The sequence below is a fragment of the Malus domestica genome, chromosome 06, assembly GCF_042453785.1.
Source record: "Malus domestica chromosome 06, GDT2T_hap1".
Classification (NCBI taxonomy): domain Eukaryota; kingdom Viridiplantae; phylum Streptophyta; class Magnoliopsida; order Rosales; family Rosaceae; genus Malus; species Malus domestica.
The window spans coordinates 24,105,634-24,127,402 of NC_091666.1; the positions used below are offsets into that span (position 1 = coordinate 24,105,634).

Genomic DNA, 21,769 nt, shown 5'->3' on the forward strand with positions numbered 1-21,769 from the left:
GGCACGTGGCCCTCTACCACAGTGGTACAGATGAGTGTTGCTCTTGCACCACGACATGGGTTCAAATCCCGTCGGTTCCCTAATCTAACAAATCTATCGTTTGACAAAAAAAAAAATGGTATAAAAAGTATTAGTTGAGTAATACATCATTCCTTTATTAATTAAAATGCCATGGGGCATTACATGATTTGAAAACAATTAAAAAAAGAAAAGAAAAGAAAAAGAAAAATGGGGACTTGGTCACATGGTAAATGGAGAGAAAATGTCTTCATTCTCATTGAAACTAAGGTCCAAGAATAGGTGGTATTTCTTGGTTCAAAGCTTATGTTGCACAACATCTGCACAACAATGATGGTCTTCTCTCTTCTACTACCTGCCCAGACCGTTGGGTGGTCCTTAGAGATCCTAACAGACACTTTTTCGAACTTCTGGGTGATTCCGGAACCACCTGAGTCCATATATGTAGCCGCCTCGGCTAATCCCCTATGTTACTAACTCTATTATATATATATATATATATATATATATATCCCATAGCAAAAGAACAATTTTTTTTCTGTGTATGTATGTGTCAAAATGGTGTGACGGTGAAATGATGTAATCTTGGTTTATAAGAAACTCCTTAACACATTATTGTATATTAAACCAAAGATTTTATTAATTAATTTGTGATTGAGTTAAAGGGATGATTGAAGTCATCAAATGGAGATTAGTTTAGAGTAAAAGATTGGAATCCCTGAGCCCTAACCATAAGGGAAGAGGGACCCAGCAAGATTCTGCAGGGTATGCACAAATGAGAGAGTGGCAATCATTGAATCATTGTAGTATTCAAATGGCACCTCAAATATAATGCATATATGCTTTTGATAATACCAAATGGGTTTATTTTTTTCTTATATTTGAATTGGGAAATGAGTGAGTGGAAAATATATAATGACCAAAGGCTCCAAGATTTTGCATATTATATAAAGAAAATTGGAGCAATAGTTTTTAAATTTTGCCCAATTGGAATTTTGGTTTTTGAATTAAAAATTTATGAATATTAGTCTCTGAATTTGTTATAATGTGAAGCAATGGTCTTTTTGGCCAACTCCGTTAAAACTTCCATCTATTTTATAAAATGACAAAAAATGGATAGAAGTTCTAACCGAGTTAACCAAAAGGACAATAGTTTTGCATTATAACAAGTTCAAAAGATCAATACTCGCAGATTTTTAGTTCAATGACCAAATCTCCAATTGAGTTAAAGTTCAAAGACCACTGCTCCGATTACCTCTTATGTAAACAAGGTTAAACAATGGTCTTACGGTATTTGTCCTTTCTTAATCGCTTTAATTTGATTAGTCAAAAAAAGTTGGCGAACTAACAAAAGACCCAAATCCAATGTGTTGATCGGAGGTGGGTGGGTTGTATTCACATATCGAATCAAATATTAGGGGGCAAATCAGAAGGAAAAACAACTTTATTGGGGCCGCTGAGAAGGTCTGATCCATGGAAGTTTCACAGATTATGAGGCTTCATTGGAGTGCAACAGATGAGCTTACAAAACGGGACCATAACCCCAATACTTAATACATAATTTTTTATTTATTTCTTGTCTCTAGCTAGGAATTATATTTAATGAAAGTGCTCTAATAAGCAGCATTTGAACTTGAAGGAAAAGCTAGCCAGCCACTGATTTTAAAACTTTTATTACACTCCAAAATGATTTTCGTTCATTTTTAAAATTGCATGTCAAGAGATCACACCCAAGCCAGCTCTGAGATTTCAGAGGTCCTGTGCGAAAGTGAATTGGAGGCCCTAAAAAGCACTAAGAATTTTATTTTTTTTAATTTTTTTGTTCAAAAAAATAATTTTATATTTCAATTGAGCTTCTATAAATTCTAATAGCACAAATAAATTTAAAAAATCAACAAATCAACAAATGGAAATGTGGGGTATTGTTTTTCCTTAACTATTTAGAGGGTCAGGGTTCGAATGTTCATGTTATTGTGTGGAAGTTTTATATTATTTTGTGGAAACTTATGCATTTAATGAAAATAAACTAAAAAGATGATGGAGACAAGTTTCAAACTCATTTCCTAGGCCGCTATAAAGAAGCAATAATACCACTTGCGCTAAGACTCAAGTTTGTAATATTCTACAGATGCTACTATATATACGTAAATGCATGCAAATTTGAAAAATCGGGGCCCTTTCGATTTGGGAGCCCTATGTGGTGGCACCTATTGCACCCCCTCAGGGCCGGCACTGATCACACCTAGCTAGTCGGTGCATCATGCATGGCTTCAATTCAAACTTCATTTCTTATTAATTTTTCAACTGGATATTCGGAAAATGAGAGGTTAAATACAGAACTTCGAGAGTAGTGGCGAATGTTCTAAATAATACAGGTTATATATAATTTATCAAACTCCTGCAACTCGAAAAGTTAAATTTAGTTCTTTCTTTTTTGGCTTCCGGTTGTTGAAAGAAGACTAAGATTTAAGTTAATTAATTGTACCCTTTTCTTTTTCTGGTTTTAGGGTTGGGGCCAACGAACAACTAAGAAGATGTGCTGTATAAATGTTTCCACCTTTAGAGATAGCAGGGCGTGATAAATACCTAGCAAGATGTATGAGGTGCCCCATCATGCATCATGTTAGGATAGGATAAGAACACTTTTTCATGATTTTTGAAATTTACAGATAATGTCTGAAGTAAACAGAACCATATATATAAATGATACACCGACATCTATTAAGATATGGATTGGGGGCCGATGAACTGGATCTGTAGGGTTAGGATCTCATGATCACCATATTAATTCTAACCTAATGCTTTCTGTACTGAATCAAGGATTAAAAACAACAAACCCGCTTTACTATAAGAGCTTACATGTATACTATAGCTAGGGTTCTATCCTTTCAATGTGATGCGTTTGGGTTTGCATGCCAATTCGAACGTCGAACTTTCAAACTAGACATCTTCCTCGGACAATTCGATCGATAAGGACTCGGTGTGCAGCTGATGATAGGTTTTTTCATTGACCTTCATTTACTAGAAATCTTCCTTGGCCATATACAGTATCAGAGCATATATAGCCTATTATATCAATCCCACTTATGCGATGAAAACTTTGATACTACCGCTAACGAGTACAACTTATCCTTATTACAAAACCGGCTTTTAACGAAAACATACCCAAGTACTTATATACATAATATTTTGCTCGATCGCATACTCGATTTAAAAAAAAAAAAAAAATACATGCTACTCGCTACTCAGTGAACTAAACATTCATGATTTGGGTATTTTTCTCGACGTTAAGTGGAAACTATATATGGAACTTAATTAATTGTGAAGGAATATTGATATGATGTCATAAGGTCCCCGCAGGAAGGCACGAGCACTATAGAAATAGAGAAGTGCTTCAAAAAGCTAAAAAATCAGTACTCCCTTTGCCCTTTATTATCCACCTTTTGGCTAATAATATAAAGGAGCTACTACCTCTTGTACTCAACTTTTTTCAAACTATTGCCCATCACAACTAAAGTATCCTAAAAGAAATAATATATTCTCTTTGATCAATTATGCAAATTAACTTTTATTATATTCATTAGTTTAGGTCAGATTTTTCCAAATGTAAAGACATATATATATGGACGAGAAATGAAATGGTGCACATAGATATGTGATTGTTTGACATAAGTGGATTTCTTTTTGCACTAAAGATCGTTTTATTAGATGTAAGAAATAATCAAATGATGCCGATGCACTATATATTCTTGACCTTACAAGTTGAATAGTAGAGAATCTATTTTACACAAAGTTGTCCAACTGAGTGGGAACGATCATCATATTCATATATGCATAACCCATCTATTGCTTTTTTTTATAAACCTAAATCTAAACACAAAACCTTAGACCATCTCCAAATCTGGGCTAAAAGCCAAATTATCCCCCAAATTACCCCCCCCAAACACTCTCCAACCCATGTTAAAATTTTAGGCTAAATGCCAAATGTTATTTCTGGGCCAAATACCTCTCAGCTTTCCCCCCGGGCTAAATGCCAAATGTTTATCGGAATTTAAATTTTTTTAGATTAAAATGTTCATAAAATTAATTTACAATAATCTACATATTTATTTAAAAAAAAAATTGATTTAAGAAAAAAATTAGCCTAAGTTCATTCTTTAATAATTCCGAGCTAAAATTTTAGAGCAAAAGGGTTGGAGCAGAAAAGATGTTTCTGGGCTAAAAGCCAAATTTTCCGGGCTAAAAAATTTGGTTTTTAGCCCAAGGGTTGGAGATGGTCTTAAGTACCTTTAGTGACTTTTTAAAAGTTATGTTTTAAAAAGTGTCTTAGGTTATTAGGTTATTATTAAAGGATAATTGATTTTAGTGGCTCAATAGTCAAAACAAAACAAAATAAAACCAAAAACCTAATTGATTAGCAAGTTAAAAAATGGAATAAATAATAAAAAAAAACGAAAAAAAGGAGGTTTGAACAAGAATGATTGACCGGAGGCGACTTTTATATCCCAAGAAAATGCAAGCTTCGAGGTGGCAGGATTTGACCGATCTGCAGAAACTTGGAATCCTCACGTGCGATTCCCCTTTGACAAATTACAGCAATTGGCACACTTTCTCATAAGTTCATTTCGTTCACTTAATTCCTTGACACTTGTGTCTTCTCTTCTCTTATTATCTATTTCTTTTTTCTTAATAAATTAAATTTCGATTCGATCCCAAATGGTTTACCAACTATCCCACGAGGATGTAACCTATTTTTATTCGAGACTGATTATATTGAATTTACTTGCTTATTATTTTTCATTAATAAATAGCCAGTGCCCATGCCTTTGCCTTGTTCATACTCTCATTAGGATATAAAACAATGTTTTGATTCAATGATTCCACCACCTCAAATTGTTTTACAAGCTCTTTATTGTAGAATTATTACATATATCTGAATTCAGAAGGGAAAGACAAGATTTTGCAGTGAAGAATTAATATTACATACATCTTATACTTTTTAATTTGATTAATGCTTTGTCGAGATTTTATAGTTGGGTGAGCACTCTGTTTCTAATAACACATATGTTGTTCTAACTTAGACACTTGCATATATCGTCAGATGTCAAGTGTTTGATTTTATCATGTAAGATCTCAGTGCAATTAGAAGTGAAACCATTCAAATAAATTGTATATAACATTTTCAATATGTTTTAGTTGGTATCAGAAATTGAGAAAAAAAATTCTCTTCTCAATTCATTTCTGATTAATGATATCCTTCTTACAAGATTATTTTTCTAAACCAACTTAGGAATGATAAAAATAAATTGTTTCTATAGCTTCTTTGTGTTTTTATCTTTATTCAAGAGATCGACCATCAAATTGTCATAGTGAGATAGTGGATAAGTGTCCTTAATATTAAAGCAACAGATCCCTTTAAGTTATAGTTTTCAATTTCATTAGATGATGGATTTAGATTTCCATAGGAACTTTTCTTGTTTTTAATATCTTAATGTCAATTTGTTTGGACCCGATTTTACACTATCGGCCCGAGTAATCAAGGTCGTTGAATGAGCATAATTTTAGACCGTTGAATGAGAAAGTGAAGATAATTTTGTTATTGTTAAAGGATATTATTATTGTTTTATCATAATAATTATCTTTTAATAAGGAATTAGCTTAACGTTTTCCTATCCAAGATAAATGAGATGCAAACTATATCTGCGATCTGGAAGTAAACAACACAGTCACGTGGCATGGTTGGGATGTGATGGTCATGATAGGCTTTAGCCTACGGATGGGATAAGGAAATGGTGATGTGATATGGCAGAAGGTTAGCTTGCATGCATGAATAAAGATTATGAAGTGATGGTGGGACCGAATATCCTTGGCATCCTGCCAAAAGTCTTGTCAAATGGCATCACATGAATGAATTGAAAATAAAGATTGGATTACATGCAAGCTAAGCCTAAATAGCGTAATGGTAATCCATAGGGTTATTAAAGGATATTCTTAGGAATGTTATTGGCAGCTTTCGTACTTCTCGGAATGCAATTATACAAGGTAGTCGTCAAACATGCAAGCTTTATAAATACAAGACGGACCGCGACGAGATGAAGGGCCTCCAATTCAACACACAAACTGCCATGCGCAAACTCTCGCTCTACGCGAAACCTCTCAACAACCTTGAGATTTTTATTTTCTTTTTCGTCGACACATCTTCAGTTTGGATAAACAGCACTATGAAGGCAACCGGTGAACACCTTCAATTTAGATAAACATCACTGTTGCCGTAGAATCACCCGATCACGGAGCACTTTCAGTTTGGATAAACAACATTGCGTCGAGGCCGACTGATTATCTATCCAAGTTTCGGTCGAGAAGGATTTTTGAATCTTTATTGGCAGAGGTCATCTCATTAGCCTTCTCGGCGAAGTGAGATGTTACAGATTACTGGGCTCAGTGCATTGAACGCCGAGTTGTTTATGATTGGATATTCACAAGTAAGTTTTAGAGTTCGGCATTCTGACAGCCAAACCACATTCACCATCAAGACATATATCTCTTTTGAGTGCTTGTGTCTGTATAGTTTGGAGCCAGTTCGGCGTGCTTATACTCTTATGAATATAATGACCGAACCCGGTGCCAACAATCCGTGAACTTCCCAAGACTAGCAGCCTTGTCTTCAAGCCCTAGAACCCGAAGGCCGAGACATGTTCCTTCCTCGGCCGCAGTTGCAAGATCAAGAAGTCAAGTAACGCACTCAACCTAACACCAACAAATTTTACTCCCCGGCCGAGCTCGGCCGTCGAGTTGGCACGCCTCACACATAACCGAATGACGTAGTTAGCTTATTAATTACTCGGCCTGCAAGCCACGTAGGCTTGGTAGTTTTTAGGGTCAACATTTTGACACACCTGGTGGGACATAATGCTAAAACTACGAAGTTCATATGATATATCAAGATTCCAATCTGGCTTCATTTAGCCGATTGCATGAGGTTCTTGTGCAATTGAAAAGAAACAATGAAGAGGGTACAAAACGTCTTGAGGAGGATAGAAAAAGCCTTGAGGAGGATAAAAGACCATGGGAAGCGGTAAAAGTTCTTCGTGGCGTGAGAGCCAGGCAAAAATCATTCGCCTACATGTTGAGAATAAAAGCTCATGTTACTCTAAAAGAGCAATGGGTAAACAAAGACAGGGCTTGATTTAATGCTTGGCTAGATGAAGAATGATTTCCTTACATTTTTTACTATGGATCAATTCCATTTGAAAAACGGTTAAGTCCAAAGGCCAGGGGTAATTTTCCGCTTCGGCCACAATCAAACTTCAGCCTAAAAAAATTGTTCATTTGACCGAAGAAAAACCTAGGCCACCTATTGTTTCGGTCGAGACTGAAAGTGTGGTAAGCCTAGAAGAAAAAGTTCAAGTTTCTGAGCCAAATTTTGACTCAAAAAATGATTCGTCAGAGGAGTGTTCCAATGATGAACAAGGGCGATACACGGCTTCGGACGAAAAAACTACATCAATTGATATGATTATTGGCGATAAAGTCGATATGGAGCAATCCTATTCGACTGAGCAACTCGAGTTAAAAGCCGAAATTAACGAAGTAATTATGCATGAGGGGCATAATAATTGTTCAACACATTCGGCGGCCAAGAAATTTTTTTTCGTCAAGCCAAACATATTTGGAGATGTTATTCTATTAGGCCTAAAACGAAATCAAATTGAGAATTTTGATACAAAAAGATCTTGGTTCGGAATAAAGCATCGTTGGCCTCCTCTTAATTATAGTTTGGCCACTTTTATTTTCATCTAAAAAAATAATAATAAAGTATTTTCTTAACCATTCGCCCTTTCAGCCGATGCATAAGAAAATAAGGGGGCAAAGTTGTTAGTAGTTGGTGGTTAGGATTATTTGCTGTGTTACTAACATTGGGTTGGTGGTTAGGATTATTTGCTGCGTTACTAACATTGGGTTTATATATATCTATATATATATATATATATATATTTTTTTTTTTTTTACCAGTATCATATTCATGATTGGTGGGCAGTGAGCTGCCAAGAGTGTTTTTTCTCGACCCGATGTTTCTCGACCTACCTAATAAAAGAACATTTGAGGCTAGTTTTTGGAGTTCGTCCCCCAAATTTCTTCAAAATAGGTAGTAGGCTTCAGCATGTGGACAAGTGGCGCGAGGATCATGATTTGCTTCAAGGTACCAGGCTAGTGAGGAGTCAAGGTTTGCTTTCATGTCATGTCAGAACACAATTGGGACACTACAAGAAAACATGGAATAGGTGACCAAATTTTATGTGGCACCCAAAAATTCGTCACATATTGTTTCTATATGTGACGAATTGTTCAGAGCATCACGCATGACTAGATTTTTAGGTATGAAATTTGAGAACACTTAGGTGACGATAAATATGTCCTATATTCTAGAATGGAGTGACGAAAATCATAAGCATCACTTAAATTATTTTATACCTTTTAAGATGAAAAGGAGGTGACACAAATTTTTTGAAGTCCTTAGTAAATTCGATGGCAAGGAACAATGGCGCCCTAACGAAGTATGATATGTGAGGAATTGCAAAAGGGTCACATATGTGTATTCTCGGTGACGAAAGTGATTCATCACTTTTTCAACAATAAATAATTAAAAAAAGAAAAAAACATAGTAAAGTATTAAACAAATTTGAGAAAGCCCATCTAAATTCTAAACCGTTCTCTTTCGCTTTCACTTTCTCTGTCTCTCAGACTTCTCCCATGTCTCATCGCTATGACCCAAGCCATCCGACGCATCTCTTAATCTTCTTTTCTCTCAATCGCAACATTACCGGGATCTTCTAAGCCAAATGCTCAAACCTTCTCTCATCTATTCGTTGTCTATCACACTTCACAACCAAAAACCCTAGAGACCAGTTCAACCAACAAGCTAAATCCACAACATGTCGCGTGTCAACCTTCTTCTAGTTTCTTACGCCACCACCGAAAACCCAAGAACCATAGAAACCCTTTCCACCAACTACATAAATCTATGCCAAATTTCTCCATGCCTACGAGACCACTATGTGGCCAAATGGTTAATGAATTCAATTTTTATCATTCTTTTTAACTTAGGGTTTTGGATTTGCAGGTAATTGCCTCCAAATTGAGCATGCCAGCAACCCTTGACCTCTTCATCCATCTTTCAAGGACTTTAATTGGGTAAAATTTGGTTTTTAATTTTTAGATTTATATATAAATAGTGTGTGTGTGTGTGTGTATATATATATCCCTGGCGTTTTCTATTTGTTTTTGGAACTTGCAGGTTTACATTCACAAATTTACAAACAAAAAAAAAAAAATTGAAGGAAGGAACATTAATCAATAACTTTAGCAAAGAAAGCTGTCAAAATTTCTTCTTTTTTCTTGCTACATTCTGTTTCCTTGTGAGATTATATGTATTTGTCCCTGGCTATTTTATTCTGGGTAATCGTTGGGGATTATTCAAATAATTTATTTGCACATATGGAGGCTTTAATAAGTTATTTTATTTGGTCTTTCTATTTCAATTTTTTGTTTGTTATGAACTTGCAAGTTGGTACTTTTATCTGGGCTTATTGGTTTTACATGGTGATTGAAGGTAAAAAATTTTGAGTTGGTGATACCATTTATTAAAAAGGAAAGTTGTTTAATTTGGCTTTGAATTTCTCTGAAATTTGAATCATAATTCTTTTAAGTGCTCTGCATTTGAAAAAGATTGAAAATGGTCTCTTGGGCAAGCAAAATGATTCCCCCATCATAGATGATTTTCCTTCTTCTAAGTATTAGTGGCAATGTCTTTCCTATTTATTGGTGTTATTATTTGATCCTACAAAAATCATGAAAAACAATTTAAAGAAAGATTTAAGAAACACATATATTTATCCTATATATATTTTCAGCTACTTAGTTCTTATTAGACGATATGGGGTGACTGATATTGCATATGGATATTAGACGATATGGGATGATTGATGCTGTCAGATGTTATGTTTCATCTTTCCATGGGATTCTCTATTAAGTCCAATCCCTTAATTTGAGGAAGATTGACATCTAGATGACTTGTTGATAGTTGTGTGCTAGCTAGTTGCTGCACTCCCTTAATTTAAGTAGTGACAGTTTTAGGGTTTACCGGGTTAGTAGGATTTGCCAAGGTAGGGTTGCTTGTAACCTTACCTCATTATATATCCCCCCTTGTACATTCAATCAATCTATGAAAAATACATTAAAACAAACTTAAAATTTCCACAGTTTTGTTTAAGCATTGGCTTTTACTTCCTTTTAAGTTAGATACAAAATAGTTGAAAGCTTTTGACATAGTTTGGTTATTATGACTTTGCACTGATCTTTAAGTAATTCTTCCAACTAGTGACCATATGACTTGCTTAAAATTCAGCCAATGTGTTTTTTCTGTTCTTCTATTGGCTGGAGGCCATTACCTCATGTGAATATATCAATTGGGTTGTTTAGTAATAGCACAACCACCTTTGTAATACCAAAGTTGGTTTCATTTTGGTTGTATGAGATCCAGTGCAGAGTAAAATTTTAATTATTGAAAACTTTATTTGCAAGGAAAATGGTATCCTGATTTAGATCTTCTTTATGCCTCTTTTGCCTATTTTTTGTATTAAGCCCACTAATGTTTTTATTTCCAAAGTAATTTGTTGTTGTGATTGTATTGTTTGCAGGTTGGTCATGGTTTTTGACAAGGGTAGTTCTCTTACTTGTGTTTTTAAACCAAGATGTTGTCGGTATAGGTTTTATACTCTGCAAGTTTTGGGGTTGTTCTGCTTTTAGTATTTTCATCTTAATCTCACTTTATCAACATACTTGGTAACTTAAGTGATAGCCACAACTTCCAGAACTCACCTTTTGAAGGATATTGAATTTGGAAAACTAAAATGTTATTCACCTTTTTTTTTTCTATACTAAGTTAGATTTTGGTCTTATTGTTTTTTAGAAATGATGTTGGAGTTGGGTTTTTATTAAATTTTGGTAGATCTTCATATTCTTGCAATCACAGATTGGTTTGGAAGTTTAATTATAATTTAAGTAGTTTTTTATTAATTTTATCTTTTGTTAGTAGATTATTTAGTCCTGACATTTGGAGTCTTGATAACTTACTAACTAGGCTATGATACACAAAAGGAAAATGAGGATATGATAGCACAACTGAAGGATTGCAAGCCAAGGGCGGGCCAACAACATCTCCAGAGGTAGTGACATCAATTTAGCCTTCATTAGTAGTGATATCAATTTGATCTTTATAAAAGCTAAATGTTTTAAAATTACAGTGAATAAGTAGTCTATGGTATGAAACTAGATATGTTTTTCTTGTTAATTAATGGCCTTTTAATGTAGGATGTTTTCAAGCAAAATTCATATAATTGTAAGAAACAAAAGTATTAGCACAAGGGAGGGGCAAAACCATTTCATCCAACATGCAAGGAAGGCTCGCAAGGTAATGAAATGAAAGTACATATAAAACTCATTGTGTAATTTAGATAGGCTCGTCTATTATGTTTCATTCTTCTTATTATTAACTATTCCTTCAATTCTTATTTTATTCTCTTTTGTTATTCAAATTCTCAATGCACCTGCTATTCTCTAGACACCAATGTTTATTTTCTTCTCTTTTATTATGTAAGGATAAGATGAAGAAAAAGAAGGATGAAGGATGGAGTTAAAGGAGAAATTATTCAAGAAGCACTTGAGGTAGTGATGGTGATCTTACAAATGACAATGATACTTGTGCTAAACTAAAGACCATGACATGGCTGATGACTTATATTATGTATTGTTGGTTTCAAATATGCACTCGGTATACTTGTTTTGTTACCGACTCAATGCCTTAGAATCTTGTTAGCATCTCAATATGCTTAGAGGTGTTAGGATGTTTATGTTAGCTTTTGAGATATACAGTTGGTGTATGTATTGAATGTAATCTAACTTATTGATCAATGAAATGTGATTAACTAAAGTATTGCCTCATATTTGTTATGAATTTTAATTCTAGATGACGAAGCAGGGAATATGTGGTAATTGGTTCGTCACGAATTGTTTCTAATAGGTTTATGATTTTGACACATGTGACACAAATTGCGCCACATGTCAAAGGAATATGTGACGCTTTCAGTCTTACTTATTCTTAGCCATATCATTCTAGGATCAAATTGGGTGACAATAAATTCCTCACTTATACATTTGTTATGTGACAAACTTATAGGTCACTGACTTTTATGTTTGGTGACGCTTATTTCGTCACAGTTAAAGTTATTAAGTGACGAATTTGGCGTCACAAATACTAAAAATATGTTATGAATGTAAAATTTGTCACATAAACTATAGGTGACACTGTATAGGTGACGAACATAGTGACGTTGGATTTTCGTCACATATAATCAAATATGACGAATTTTCATGTTTATGTGACAAATGTCTATCGCCACCTAAGCCATGTTTTCTTGTAGTGGAAAGACAGAAGTTTTATTTATTTATTTAGGCCGAGCTCGGCCAACTCGTCGAAATATACTTTTCAAGTTATGTAACCAAGTCTATGGACTTAACTTTTGAAGGCAAAGAAATTGGAGAAAAAAGGTGGGCCTCATTTGCCAGGCCACAACAGAAACAACAAATATGAGTTAGTGTCAGCTGAATCTGGGTTTTATTGTTGTTTTGTTCAGCCAACTTTTGCCAAGCTCAGCGAACATGAGCTGGTGCTCGGCAGTAAATCATGGGTCTCTTCCATATCATGATATCTACAATAAAAAACTATCTAAATGGGGGATTTGTTTTAATTTCTCGGTGGACCTCATCTCAAATTTTGGTCAAAGGAATGGAATTTTAGAAATTAGTTTTCCGAATAAATTTTTATTCAACGGTGGTTTCTCAGTAGTTCTCGGCTATATGTTTTTCTTGGTCATTCAACGAAGTTACGAGTTTCAAGGCCATCTAGCAGAAGCTAAGGAAAATTTTGATATGCATTAATGAATAATTTCCTTGACCATTCGACTTATGAGCCGAAGCTTAAGGAAACTGGGGGGCAATGTTTGGACCCAATTTTACACAATCGGTCCGAGTAATCGAGGCCGTTGAATGAGCATAATTTTAGACCGTTGAATGAGAAAGTGAAGATAATTTTGTTATTGTTAAAGGATATTATTATTGTTTTATCATAATAATTATCTTTTAATAAGGAATTATCTTAACGTCTTCCTATCCAAGATAAATGGGATGCAAACTATATCTGTGATCTGGAAGTAAACAACACAGTTCGAATTGAGACTCTTATCACGTGGCATGGCTGGGATGTGATGGTCATGATAGGCTTTAGCCTATGGATGAGATAAGGAAATGGTGATGTGATGTGGCAGAAGATTAGCTTGCATGCATGAATAAAGATTATGAAGTGATGGTAGGACATAATATCCTTGGCATCCTGCCAAAAGTCTTGTCAAATGGCATCACATGAAGGAATTGAAAATAAAGATTGGATTACATGCAAGCTAAGCCCAAATAGTGTAATGGTAATCCATGGGGTTATTAAAGGATATTCTTAGGAATGTTATTGGCAGCTTTCGTACTTCTCGGAATGCAATTATACAAGGTAGTCGTCAAACATGCAAGCTTTATAAATACAAGACGGACCGCGACAAGATGAGGGGCCTCCAACTCAACACACAAACTGCCCTACGCAAACTCTCGCTCTACGCGAAACCTCTCAACAACCTTGAGATTTTTATTTTCTTTTTCACCGACACATCTTTAGATTGGATAGACAGTACTATGAAGGCAACCGATGAACACCTTCAGTTTGGATAAACATCACCATTGTCGTACAATCACCCGACCACGGAGCACCTTCGGTTTGGATAAACAGCACTGTGTCGAGGCCGACTGATTATCTATCCAAGTCTCGGTCGAGAAGGATTTTCGAATCCTTATTGGTAGAGGTCATCTTATTAGCCTTCTCGGCAAAGTGAGGTTTTACAGATTACTAGGCTCAGCGCATTGAATGCTGAGTTATTTTATGATTGGATATTCACAGGTAAGTTTTAGAGTTCAGCATTCCGACGGCCTTGTGTCCGTATAGTATGGAGCCAGTTCGGCGTGCTTATACTTTTACGAATATAGTCACTGTGACCGAACCCGGTGCCGACGATCCGTGAACTTCGCAAGACTAGCAGCCTTGTCTTCAGGCTCTAGAACCCGAAGGCCAAGGCGAGTTCCTTTCTCGACCGCAGTCGCAAGTCAAGAAGTCAAGTAACACGCTCAACGCAACACCAACAAATTTTACTCCCCGGCCGAGCTCGACCGATTAGTTGGCAAGCCCTGCACATAACCTAAAGACGTAGTTAGCTTATTAATTACTCAGCTTACACGCCATGTAGGCTTGGTAATTTTTAGGGTTAACACAATTATACAAGAAAAGTGGAGAAATTTTTTATTATGCCCCAAAACACGGATGGTATATGACAGGTCATTATATAATGAAGGGAAGTTTTATTTTTTAAGTTGTTGATTTTTAAGATAAGTATTTCCTCACTTATATAATGACAAGTGATGTATTACCATGTATTCTAGAGACACTGACAAATATCTCAAAAAAGTAAGTATGGTTGTTAAAGGAAATCTCAAACAAGGTTTTAGAAATTAGTTTTTTAAAAGACTTTTAGAAAAATATAACAAGAAATAGAAGTAGATTATTCGGTGCATTATTGCTACTTCTTTAATTTAATGGTTCCCTTCATTTCAAAAAAAGGTTTTTAATGGTTTAGAGCTCGTTTGGATATGCATTTGAAATGACTGAAAACGCTTTTGGTGAAAATGTTTTTAGAACCAATCATTAGTAAAGATGCAAGTAAATCCTGAAAAAACACTTAAACTGCTTCCTGGAAGAAGCATATAATTGGTGATTCTTGCAGAAAGCACTTAAGGTGCTTTGAAACCCAAAAATATTTTCTCTAAAAGCGATTTTAGTCATTTTAAAAGCACATCCAAACGAGCCCTTAAACTATCTCCAACCAAATGGTCTAGAAGGCCAGATAAGCGAAAATAGCCCGAAAACCGTCTCCAACCGAAGGCTAGGCCAGGCCAGATGGCTTGTAGAATCTGAGAGGACCCCACGGAATCTGAAAGGGATGGAGGGCTGGCCAGAAAAATCATTATTCCTGTCGATTATAGCTGATAGGAATCCTTAAGCTAAAATTAAAATGCAACGGCTAGCTGACAGAGGACCCCACAGAATCTGAAAGGGCTGGAGGGCTGGCCAGAAAAATCATTATTCCTGTAGGTTATAGCTGATAGGAATCCTTAAGCTAAAATTCAAATGCAACGGCTAGCTGATGTCAGCTAGCCGTTGCATTTGAATTTTTTTTTTACAGTTTTATTATTATTTTTTATTTACAAAAATTTTCTTATAACTTCTATTATTCATATTTTTTTTTAAATTCTATTTTTTTCCTATAACTTTTATTTTACAAAATTTGTTTCATATATTTTTTTTAAATTCCATTTTTCCTGTAACTTCTATTTCACAAAATTTGTTTCATTTTATTTTAAATTCTATTTTTTTTCCTATAACTTCTATTTCACAAAATTTGTTTCATATTTTTTCCTATAACTTCCTAAGCCATTATACAACATTAAATTAAATTAAGTAACATGAAACAACATTAAATAACATTAACCAACATACAAATTATCCAACATAAAAAAAATTTAATAACATGAAACTTAAACAATATTTTTAAAAACATTTAACAACATAAAACTTAAACGCCTACTCCATGCTTCTTTTGGCCTAAAGATGTGCAACAAGATCCTGTTGTAGGTACTTGTTTGTGGCACGAGAACGTATCATTCTATAGCGCCTCATGTACTTATTTATAGAGATACTACCAATTCTTGGATTGAAATGCAAATTAGGCCCATCATATATTTTTGCACGAGCCCTTCTTGACCTATTTGGATCTTTTTGGTCATCATCGAACTCTCCATCAATATACCCATCTCTCTTATCCTTCACTATCATATTGTGTAATATGATGCAAGACAACATGATGGAGTCCAAATGTTCTCGACTCCACCCTCTTGCCGGTTCGCTAATGTCTTCCACCGTACTTGTAGAATATTGAAAGCTCTCTCAACATCTTTCCATTATGCCTCTTGGTGTAAGGTAAACAACTTTTTTGCATCATTCCTAGGGTTTGGAATTGCTTGGACAAGTGTTGCCCACTTTGGGTAGATGCCATCTGCCAAGTAACACCCCATATTGTATTCACGGTTGTTGATGTAGTAGTTAAGTTTAGGTGCTTTACCTTCCGTCAAGTTATTGAAGAAGGGTGAACGCCCAAGAATTGTAATGTCATTTTGGGATCCAGGGACTCCAAAGAAAGCATGCCAGATTCATGTGTCATATAAGGCAACGACCTCTAACACAACAGTTGGCTTTCTCGACCTTTCACTAAAGCCTCATTGCCATCCTGTGGGACAGTTTTTCCAATCCCAATGCATGCATTCTAATGACCCTATCATGCCCGGAAACCCACGGTCTTCAACTTTGCGAATGAGCCGATTCAGATCTTCTTGATTTGGCTCGCGGAGGTACTCGTCTTTGTAGACCTAAACAATTGTGTCACATAATTGTTCAAGAGTATCAAGGCATGTAGGCTCAGACATACCATGGGTTTCATCTATCAAATCAGTTGGGGAGCCATAAGCCATCATTCGGAGTGCAACAATAACCTTCTTCTGAGGTGAGAAACTAGGGTGGCCTGCTCTGTCCCATTTCTGTCGAAAGTATGGATTGACTTGTTGGACATCACGAAGTAAACGTTCGAAGACATGACGCCTCATCAGGAAGTGACATCTGAAATCCTCTTCTGTGTACACCAAGTTGGGATTGAAGTAGTTGCTCATCAGATTGGCATGCGACATTGCTATGTTTCGTGGTTTGTAAGTGCGACCAGCAATAGAGCCACCTCATTGAGGTTTTTCCTCAGTTGGCTGACACACCATGGCCACAGCCATGAATGTTGCTCTATTTTGTTTGTTGTGCCTTACTTGAACTTCTTCATCAAACTACTCATCTTCTCGTCTCATTTGCGCCCATTTTGCTTCCAATTTGGAATTGGATGAGGACCCCCAGTTGGAATCCGAAGAGGATCCATAGTTGGAATTCATTGCAAACTTGAATTGAAAAAGATTGAATTGAAAGAGATTGAATTGAAATAGATTGAATTCAAAGTTGTGTGAATTATAGTTCAATATCCACCCTATTTATAGCAAAAGAAAAATTCAAATCCAACGGCTAGCTGATGTCACTTAGCCGTTGGATTTGAATTTAAGTTGTAGTTTTTAAATAATAAATTATGTTTGGCCCTTGGTTGGAGACAATTTTTTGTGACAGGGCTAAAACGAGACCTATGGCCCTTTAGCCCTCGGTTGGAGACGGAGGCAAATATGACCATGTATTGTTCATTAAAATATTAATATCTTGGAGGGTCAGAAGGCTAAAACGAGCCATTTGACCAGCCATCGATTGGAGATGGCCTTAGATGCTATAAAAAAGATGTAGTAAATAGTTTCACACATTATTGCTTGATTCTTTTCCATTAGTACAATCAATCATAACCCTCATCTCCCAAAGAAGTATATAAAACCAATTCAACCGCCCCTCAATCTTTAAAGAAATAATTTGTCTCCATTTGATTGGATGAGATATCATGTTTGACTCATATACGACGAAAATTTATACATGTGATAAGTTCGATACTTATTACGATGTGATTTTATTATGAGTTCGCGTTGCATGTTATAAAAATATCTCTACATAAAAATGAGCATTCAAGCGCTAATTACTAGTAACTTATTACGGTATTATCTACGCGTTTTAGCCTTTACAATATTTTTTTTATGTTCAAAACGTTTATTTTTTTAAATCTTCATTCGAACATCATCTTTATTAAAATTTAGAAATGAGTAATAGTTAATTAAGTAGAATGGATATGGATTAGCTCGGACCCCAAATTTTAAAAACACCGAATTAACCTAATCATGCAAAATAAAAAATTTAATCTGATCTAGCAATCACTGACAAATATATAATCCTCCCTCTGCCCTCCCTTTCTCTCAAACTTGCCTGATTCCCTCCACCGTAACCAAACCACTGTCTCTTGGTTTTCTCTCTCTTTCCCAACTCTCTCTCTCTCTCTCTCTCTCTCTGCATCTCACAGTCTGTGTATGTATTTAATGCAAGGCGGCTCCTACTTCTTCAGACACAGTAAATAACCTAACCAAACACGTACGTGCTTTGCCTCTCTCCCTCCCTCTCTCTCTCTCTCTCTCATTGTTTTGTTGTGTTATAGTCAACGTGGTCAAAATACACTAGTATCAGTGATAACAGCACAAAAAATGCTCGACACCGTCAAGTTCCTAATCGGCTCCCCCGGCGCCAGCGGCTACGGCTCAAAGAGTACAGCCGAGCAAGTCACCGACGCCTCCCCCGATCTCCGCCACATCACCGCCATCATCACAGGTACGTACTCCCACGTCGGATTACGAATTTTCCAACACAGTTTTCACAATCTCTGACGATCGTGCGGTTTTCGGATTATGTCAGGTGCTACGTCAGGGATCGGAGCCGAGACGGCTCGAGTTTTAGCCAAGCGCGGGGCCAAGCTGGTCCTCCCGGCTCGAAGCCTCAAAGCTGCCGAGGACGCCAAGGCTCGAATCCTCTCCGAGTTTCCCGGCTGCGAGATCATCGTCATGGCTCTCGATCTCAGCTCCCTCGCTTCTGTCAGGAGCTTCGCCTCCGAGTTCGAGTCCCTCCGGCTGCCTCTCAATCTTCTCATGTGAATGTTCTCTTTCTTTCTTGTTTCTGTTTTTTTTTTTGTTTGTTAATATCTTGTTTTCTGTTTGGTTGCCGAGAAAATGCAGGAAAGGAACTGACTAAAAAGTGTACTTTTGGTTTTGTCTCAGAAATAATGCCGGAAAGTTCGCGCACGAGCACGCGATTTCCGAAGACGGAATCGAAATGACCTTTGCTACTAATTATCTAGGTAATTATTACTATTACTCCCGCTAAATCTAAAATTAATGTTAAATTTGTGGATTTTTTATTCAATATTTATTAATACTTTTTCAGGTCATTTTCTGTTGACGAAGCTGTTGCTCAACACAATGATTGAAACGGCTGCGGCTAGCGGCGTTCAAGGGCGAATCGTGAACGTGTCGTCGGCCATTCACGGCTGGTTTTCCGGTGATATGATCCGATATCTTGGCGAGATAAGCAGAAACGGAAGGTACATAATTTATATTATGACATGTGAATTTATTTGTTTATCAGTACTATGACTTTCCTAGGTTCACAATGCATGAACTATGTAACGAATGTTACATAACACGTTGATTAGTAACACTAGTCCAGTTGATATGAGAGATCAGGAACTGTAGCCCATCGATCGAGTTGGATTTCATTGTTATTGTTTAAGTTGTTTAAGTGATTATAATTAATTTGTCTTCAATAGTTTGAATTTTTTTATCTGAATTGGAAAATTTGTCTGGAAGCACAGCCAGTACGACGAGACACGTGCGTACGCGCTCTCGAAGCTCGCCAACGTCTTGCACACCAAGGAACTCGCTCGCAGACTCAAGGTTTGATGATTAAAAAGCGATTTTTGTTTTTTGTTTTTTCTGTGTTTTTCTTCAAATTAATGTTCCTAATTTTTTTTTATTTATTTGTAATTAATTTATTAACTCCGCCTATGTCTTACATGGCCGGTCCCAAGCCCGGATAAAGGAGGAGGGGGAGGGCGTCAGGTAGTCGACAGCCGGCACTCCATGATCACGTCGAATCCTTATGAAAAATTTGTAATTAATTTATTGGTTTTACTAAAATCAGGAAATGGAGGCAAACGTGACCGTTAACTGCGTGCATCCGGGTATTGTTAAGACCCGCCTCACCCGAGAACGTGAAGGTCTCGCCACAGGTTCGGTTTTCGTCACAAGAAACTACGAATTGAATAGTTGAAATTTTTGTGCAATACGTTGTACTGAATTAAAATAGTTTTGAAAATGTAGATTTGGTGTTCCTGTTTGCTTCGAAGCTCTTGAAAACAATCCCTCAGGTTAGTTTATGAGTATAACCGGATGATTATTTTGGAGCGTTGATAACAGTTTCGTTCATTACATTCTGCATGTGATAACATTATTTTCGTTATTTGTACTATTGAAGGCTAGTGCGACGACATGTTATGTTGCGACTCATCCTAGGCTGGTGGGCGTGTCCGGGAAGTACTTTGCTGATTGCAACGAGACATTGCCGTCGAAGATGGGGTCGAACTTAAGCGAAGCTGCTGGATTATGGTCCGCCTCTGAAATCATGGTGTCCAAGGATTCCAGTGCTATCTTGGATCCAAGCCACCAGCTGGAGCACTAAAAGAATGGAAAACGGATCGTCAATTATATATATAGAGAAACAGAAAAGCATCTTAATTATATAACTAGCTAGTTCTTACTTCTTAGTGTCTGTTAAATTAGCTAGCTAAAATACAGTAGTAAGGTGGAGGGGAGAGTTAATTAGGAAAGAAGAAGGAATAATATGTATAATACACAGCTAGGTTTGAACATAAATAGTAGTTTTAGTGACATGAATATATAAATATGGTCTTTTTATTCAAAATGATATATGAGATTGACATAACTTCTCACTTGGGTACATGAGATTTAAAATTGATAGAAGTGGTCCTTCAGATTGTCCACTGTCAATCAATTTGGTCCTTCACTACAACAAAACTGGGTACTGCACACAATAAATTATATGTGCCCTTTAACGCCAAAGGGCACCAACATATGTGCTCATAGGTGAATGACAACAATGCAGCAACTATGTTTCTACCATTGATTAGAGGGCACAATACTGTTTTTGGTGCTCAATGATGTCAACACAAATAAAGGGCTTTTGTGCCTCCGTTCTGACAAGTTGTCAGATTTACTTTCCCATCCATATTAACACAACTTATATTATTGTGCTCAATAGGTTAAATATTAAAAAAAAAAACTTAAATTCCAATATTACAAAATCAAATCGAATCAAATAGTAATACCATTGGTAAGAAATGATTCAGCTTGGTTTTACATGCACATCCAAAATACCAATTAAACTATGGGTAGGGCTAAAACAAGCTTTTATGATTTAGTTCTACAAACAACCAATTCATACAGAGATTTAAACCAATAATTCCTAATACTATTGTATTTGAGTTCGTCGCAAGCCAAACAACCCTCAACAACCGCAGATAACCCAGTATTGACAACCTCTGAAAATGAACATGAGTAGGAAATATATCGAGCAGTAAAACACATAATCATATTGGATATCGTTGAAAAAAGAGGAACTATAAATTTAGATTACCAAGAAGCTCTTGAAAGCATCTTTTATAGAGAGCAGCAAGAAATGAGTATGTAATGGCTTCCAAACTTTCAAATCATGATTCTTTTTCTTTACCTGATGAGTTGTTCTATATCCTTCCTCGCATAGATTAATTGGTGTAATTCTGCTATGTATACATGCACTCATTTGTGATTGAAACATAAAGACTTTTGCCTACCACATAGTAACATTCTTATATGCATGTCAAGCAATCATCACACAAATTAGCAGATAAAAAATTAGTTCAGAGTCCAACTGATTCTCTCTTTCAAATGTAAAGAACTAAATAGACAGATGCATAATATCTCA

At 36.0% G+C, this 21,769-nt stretch overlaps 2 protein-coding genes and 1 long non-coding RNA gene across 3 annotated transcripts; 2 read left to right on the top strand and 1 right to left on the bottom strand.

Moving 5' to 3' along the window:
* The first annotated feature begins 8,854 nt into the window (after positions 1 to 8,854).
* LOC114825537 (uncharacterized) lies at positions 8,855 to 12,007 on the top strand. The gene is made up of 3 exons (XR_003774292.2): positions 8,855 to 11,243; positions 11,389 to 11,488; positions 11,676 to 12,007. It is a non-coding gene; the product is annotated as an uncharacterized lncRNA (long non-coding RNA).
* Positions 12,008 to 16,650: 4,643 nt separating this feature from the next.
* On the bottom strand, positions 16,651 to 16,965 carry LOC139196889 (uncharacterized). Its single transcript, XM_070823242.1, has one exon. It carries the CDS (start codon positions 16,963 to 16,965, stop codon positions 16,651 to 16,653), a length of 315 nt encoding a protein of 104 aa, XP_070679343.1.
* Positions 16,966 to 18,172: 1,207 nt separating this feature from the next.
* On the top strand, positions 18,173 to 20,710 carry LOC114825330 (short-chain dehydrogenase TIC 32 B, chloroplastic-like). Its single transcript, XM_029103733.2, has 9 exons — positions 18,173 to 18,331; positions 18,396 to 18,565; positions 18,650 to 18,881; positions 19,009 to 19,088; positions 19,175 to 19,331; positions 19,602 to 19,683; positions 19,931 to 20,018; positions 20,110 to 20,156; positions 20,264 to 20,710. Exons 2-9 carry the CDS (start codon positions 18,442 to 18,444, stop codon positions 20,465 to 20,467), a joined length of 1,014 nt encoding a protein of 337 aa, XP_028959566.2. The 5' UTR covers positions 18,173 to 18,331; positions 18,396 to 18,441; the 3' UTR covers positions 20,468 to 20,710.
* Positions 20,711 to 21,769: the final 1,059 nt, after the last annotated feature.

Excerpts from the sequence above, each read along its gene's own strand:
- LOC139196889 (XM_070823242.1), bottom strand. The coding sequence starts at position 16,965 with ATGTCGCATGCCAATCTGATGAGCAACTACTTCAATCCCAACTTGGTG.
- LOC114825330 (XM_029103733.2), top strand. The coding sequence starts at position 18,442 with ATGCTCGACACCGTCAAGTTCCTAATCGGCTCCCCCGGCGCCAGCGGC. Across the intron at positions 18,882-19,008 it reads CTGCCTCTCAATCTTCTCAT|AAATAATGCCGGAAAGTTCG; the intron begins GTGAATGTTCTC and ends GTTTTGTCTCAG. Across the intron at positions 20,019-20,109 it reads ACGTGAAGGTCTCGCCACAG|ATTTGGTGTTCCTGTTTGCT; the intron begins GTTCGGTTTTCG and ends TTGAAAATGTAG.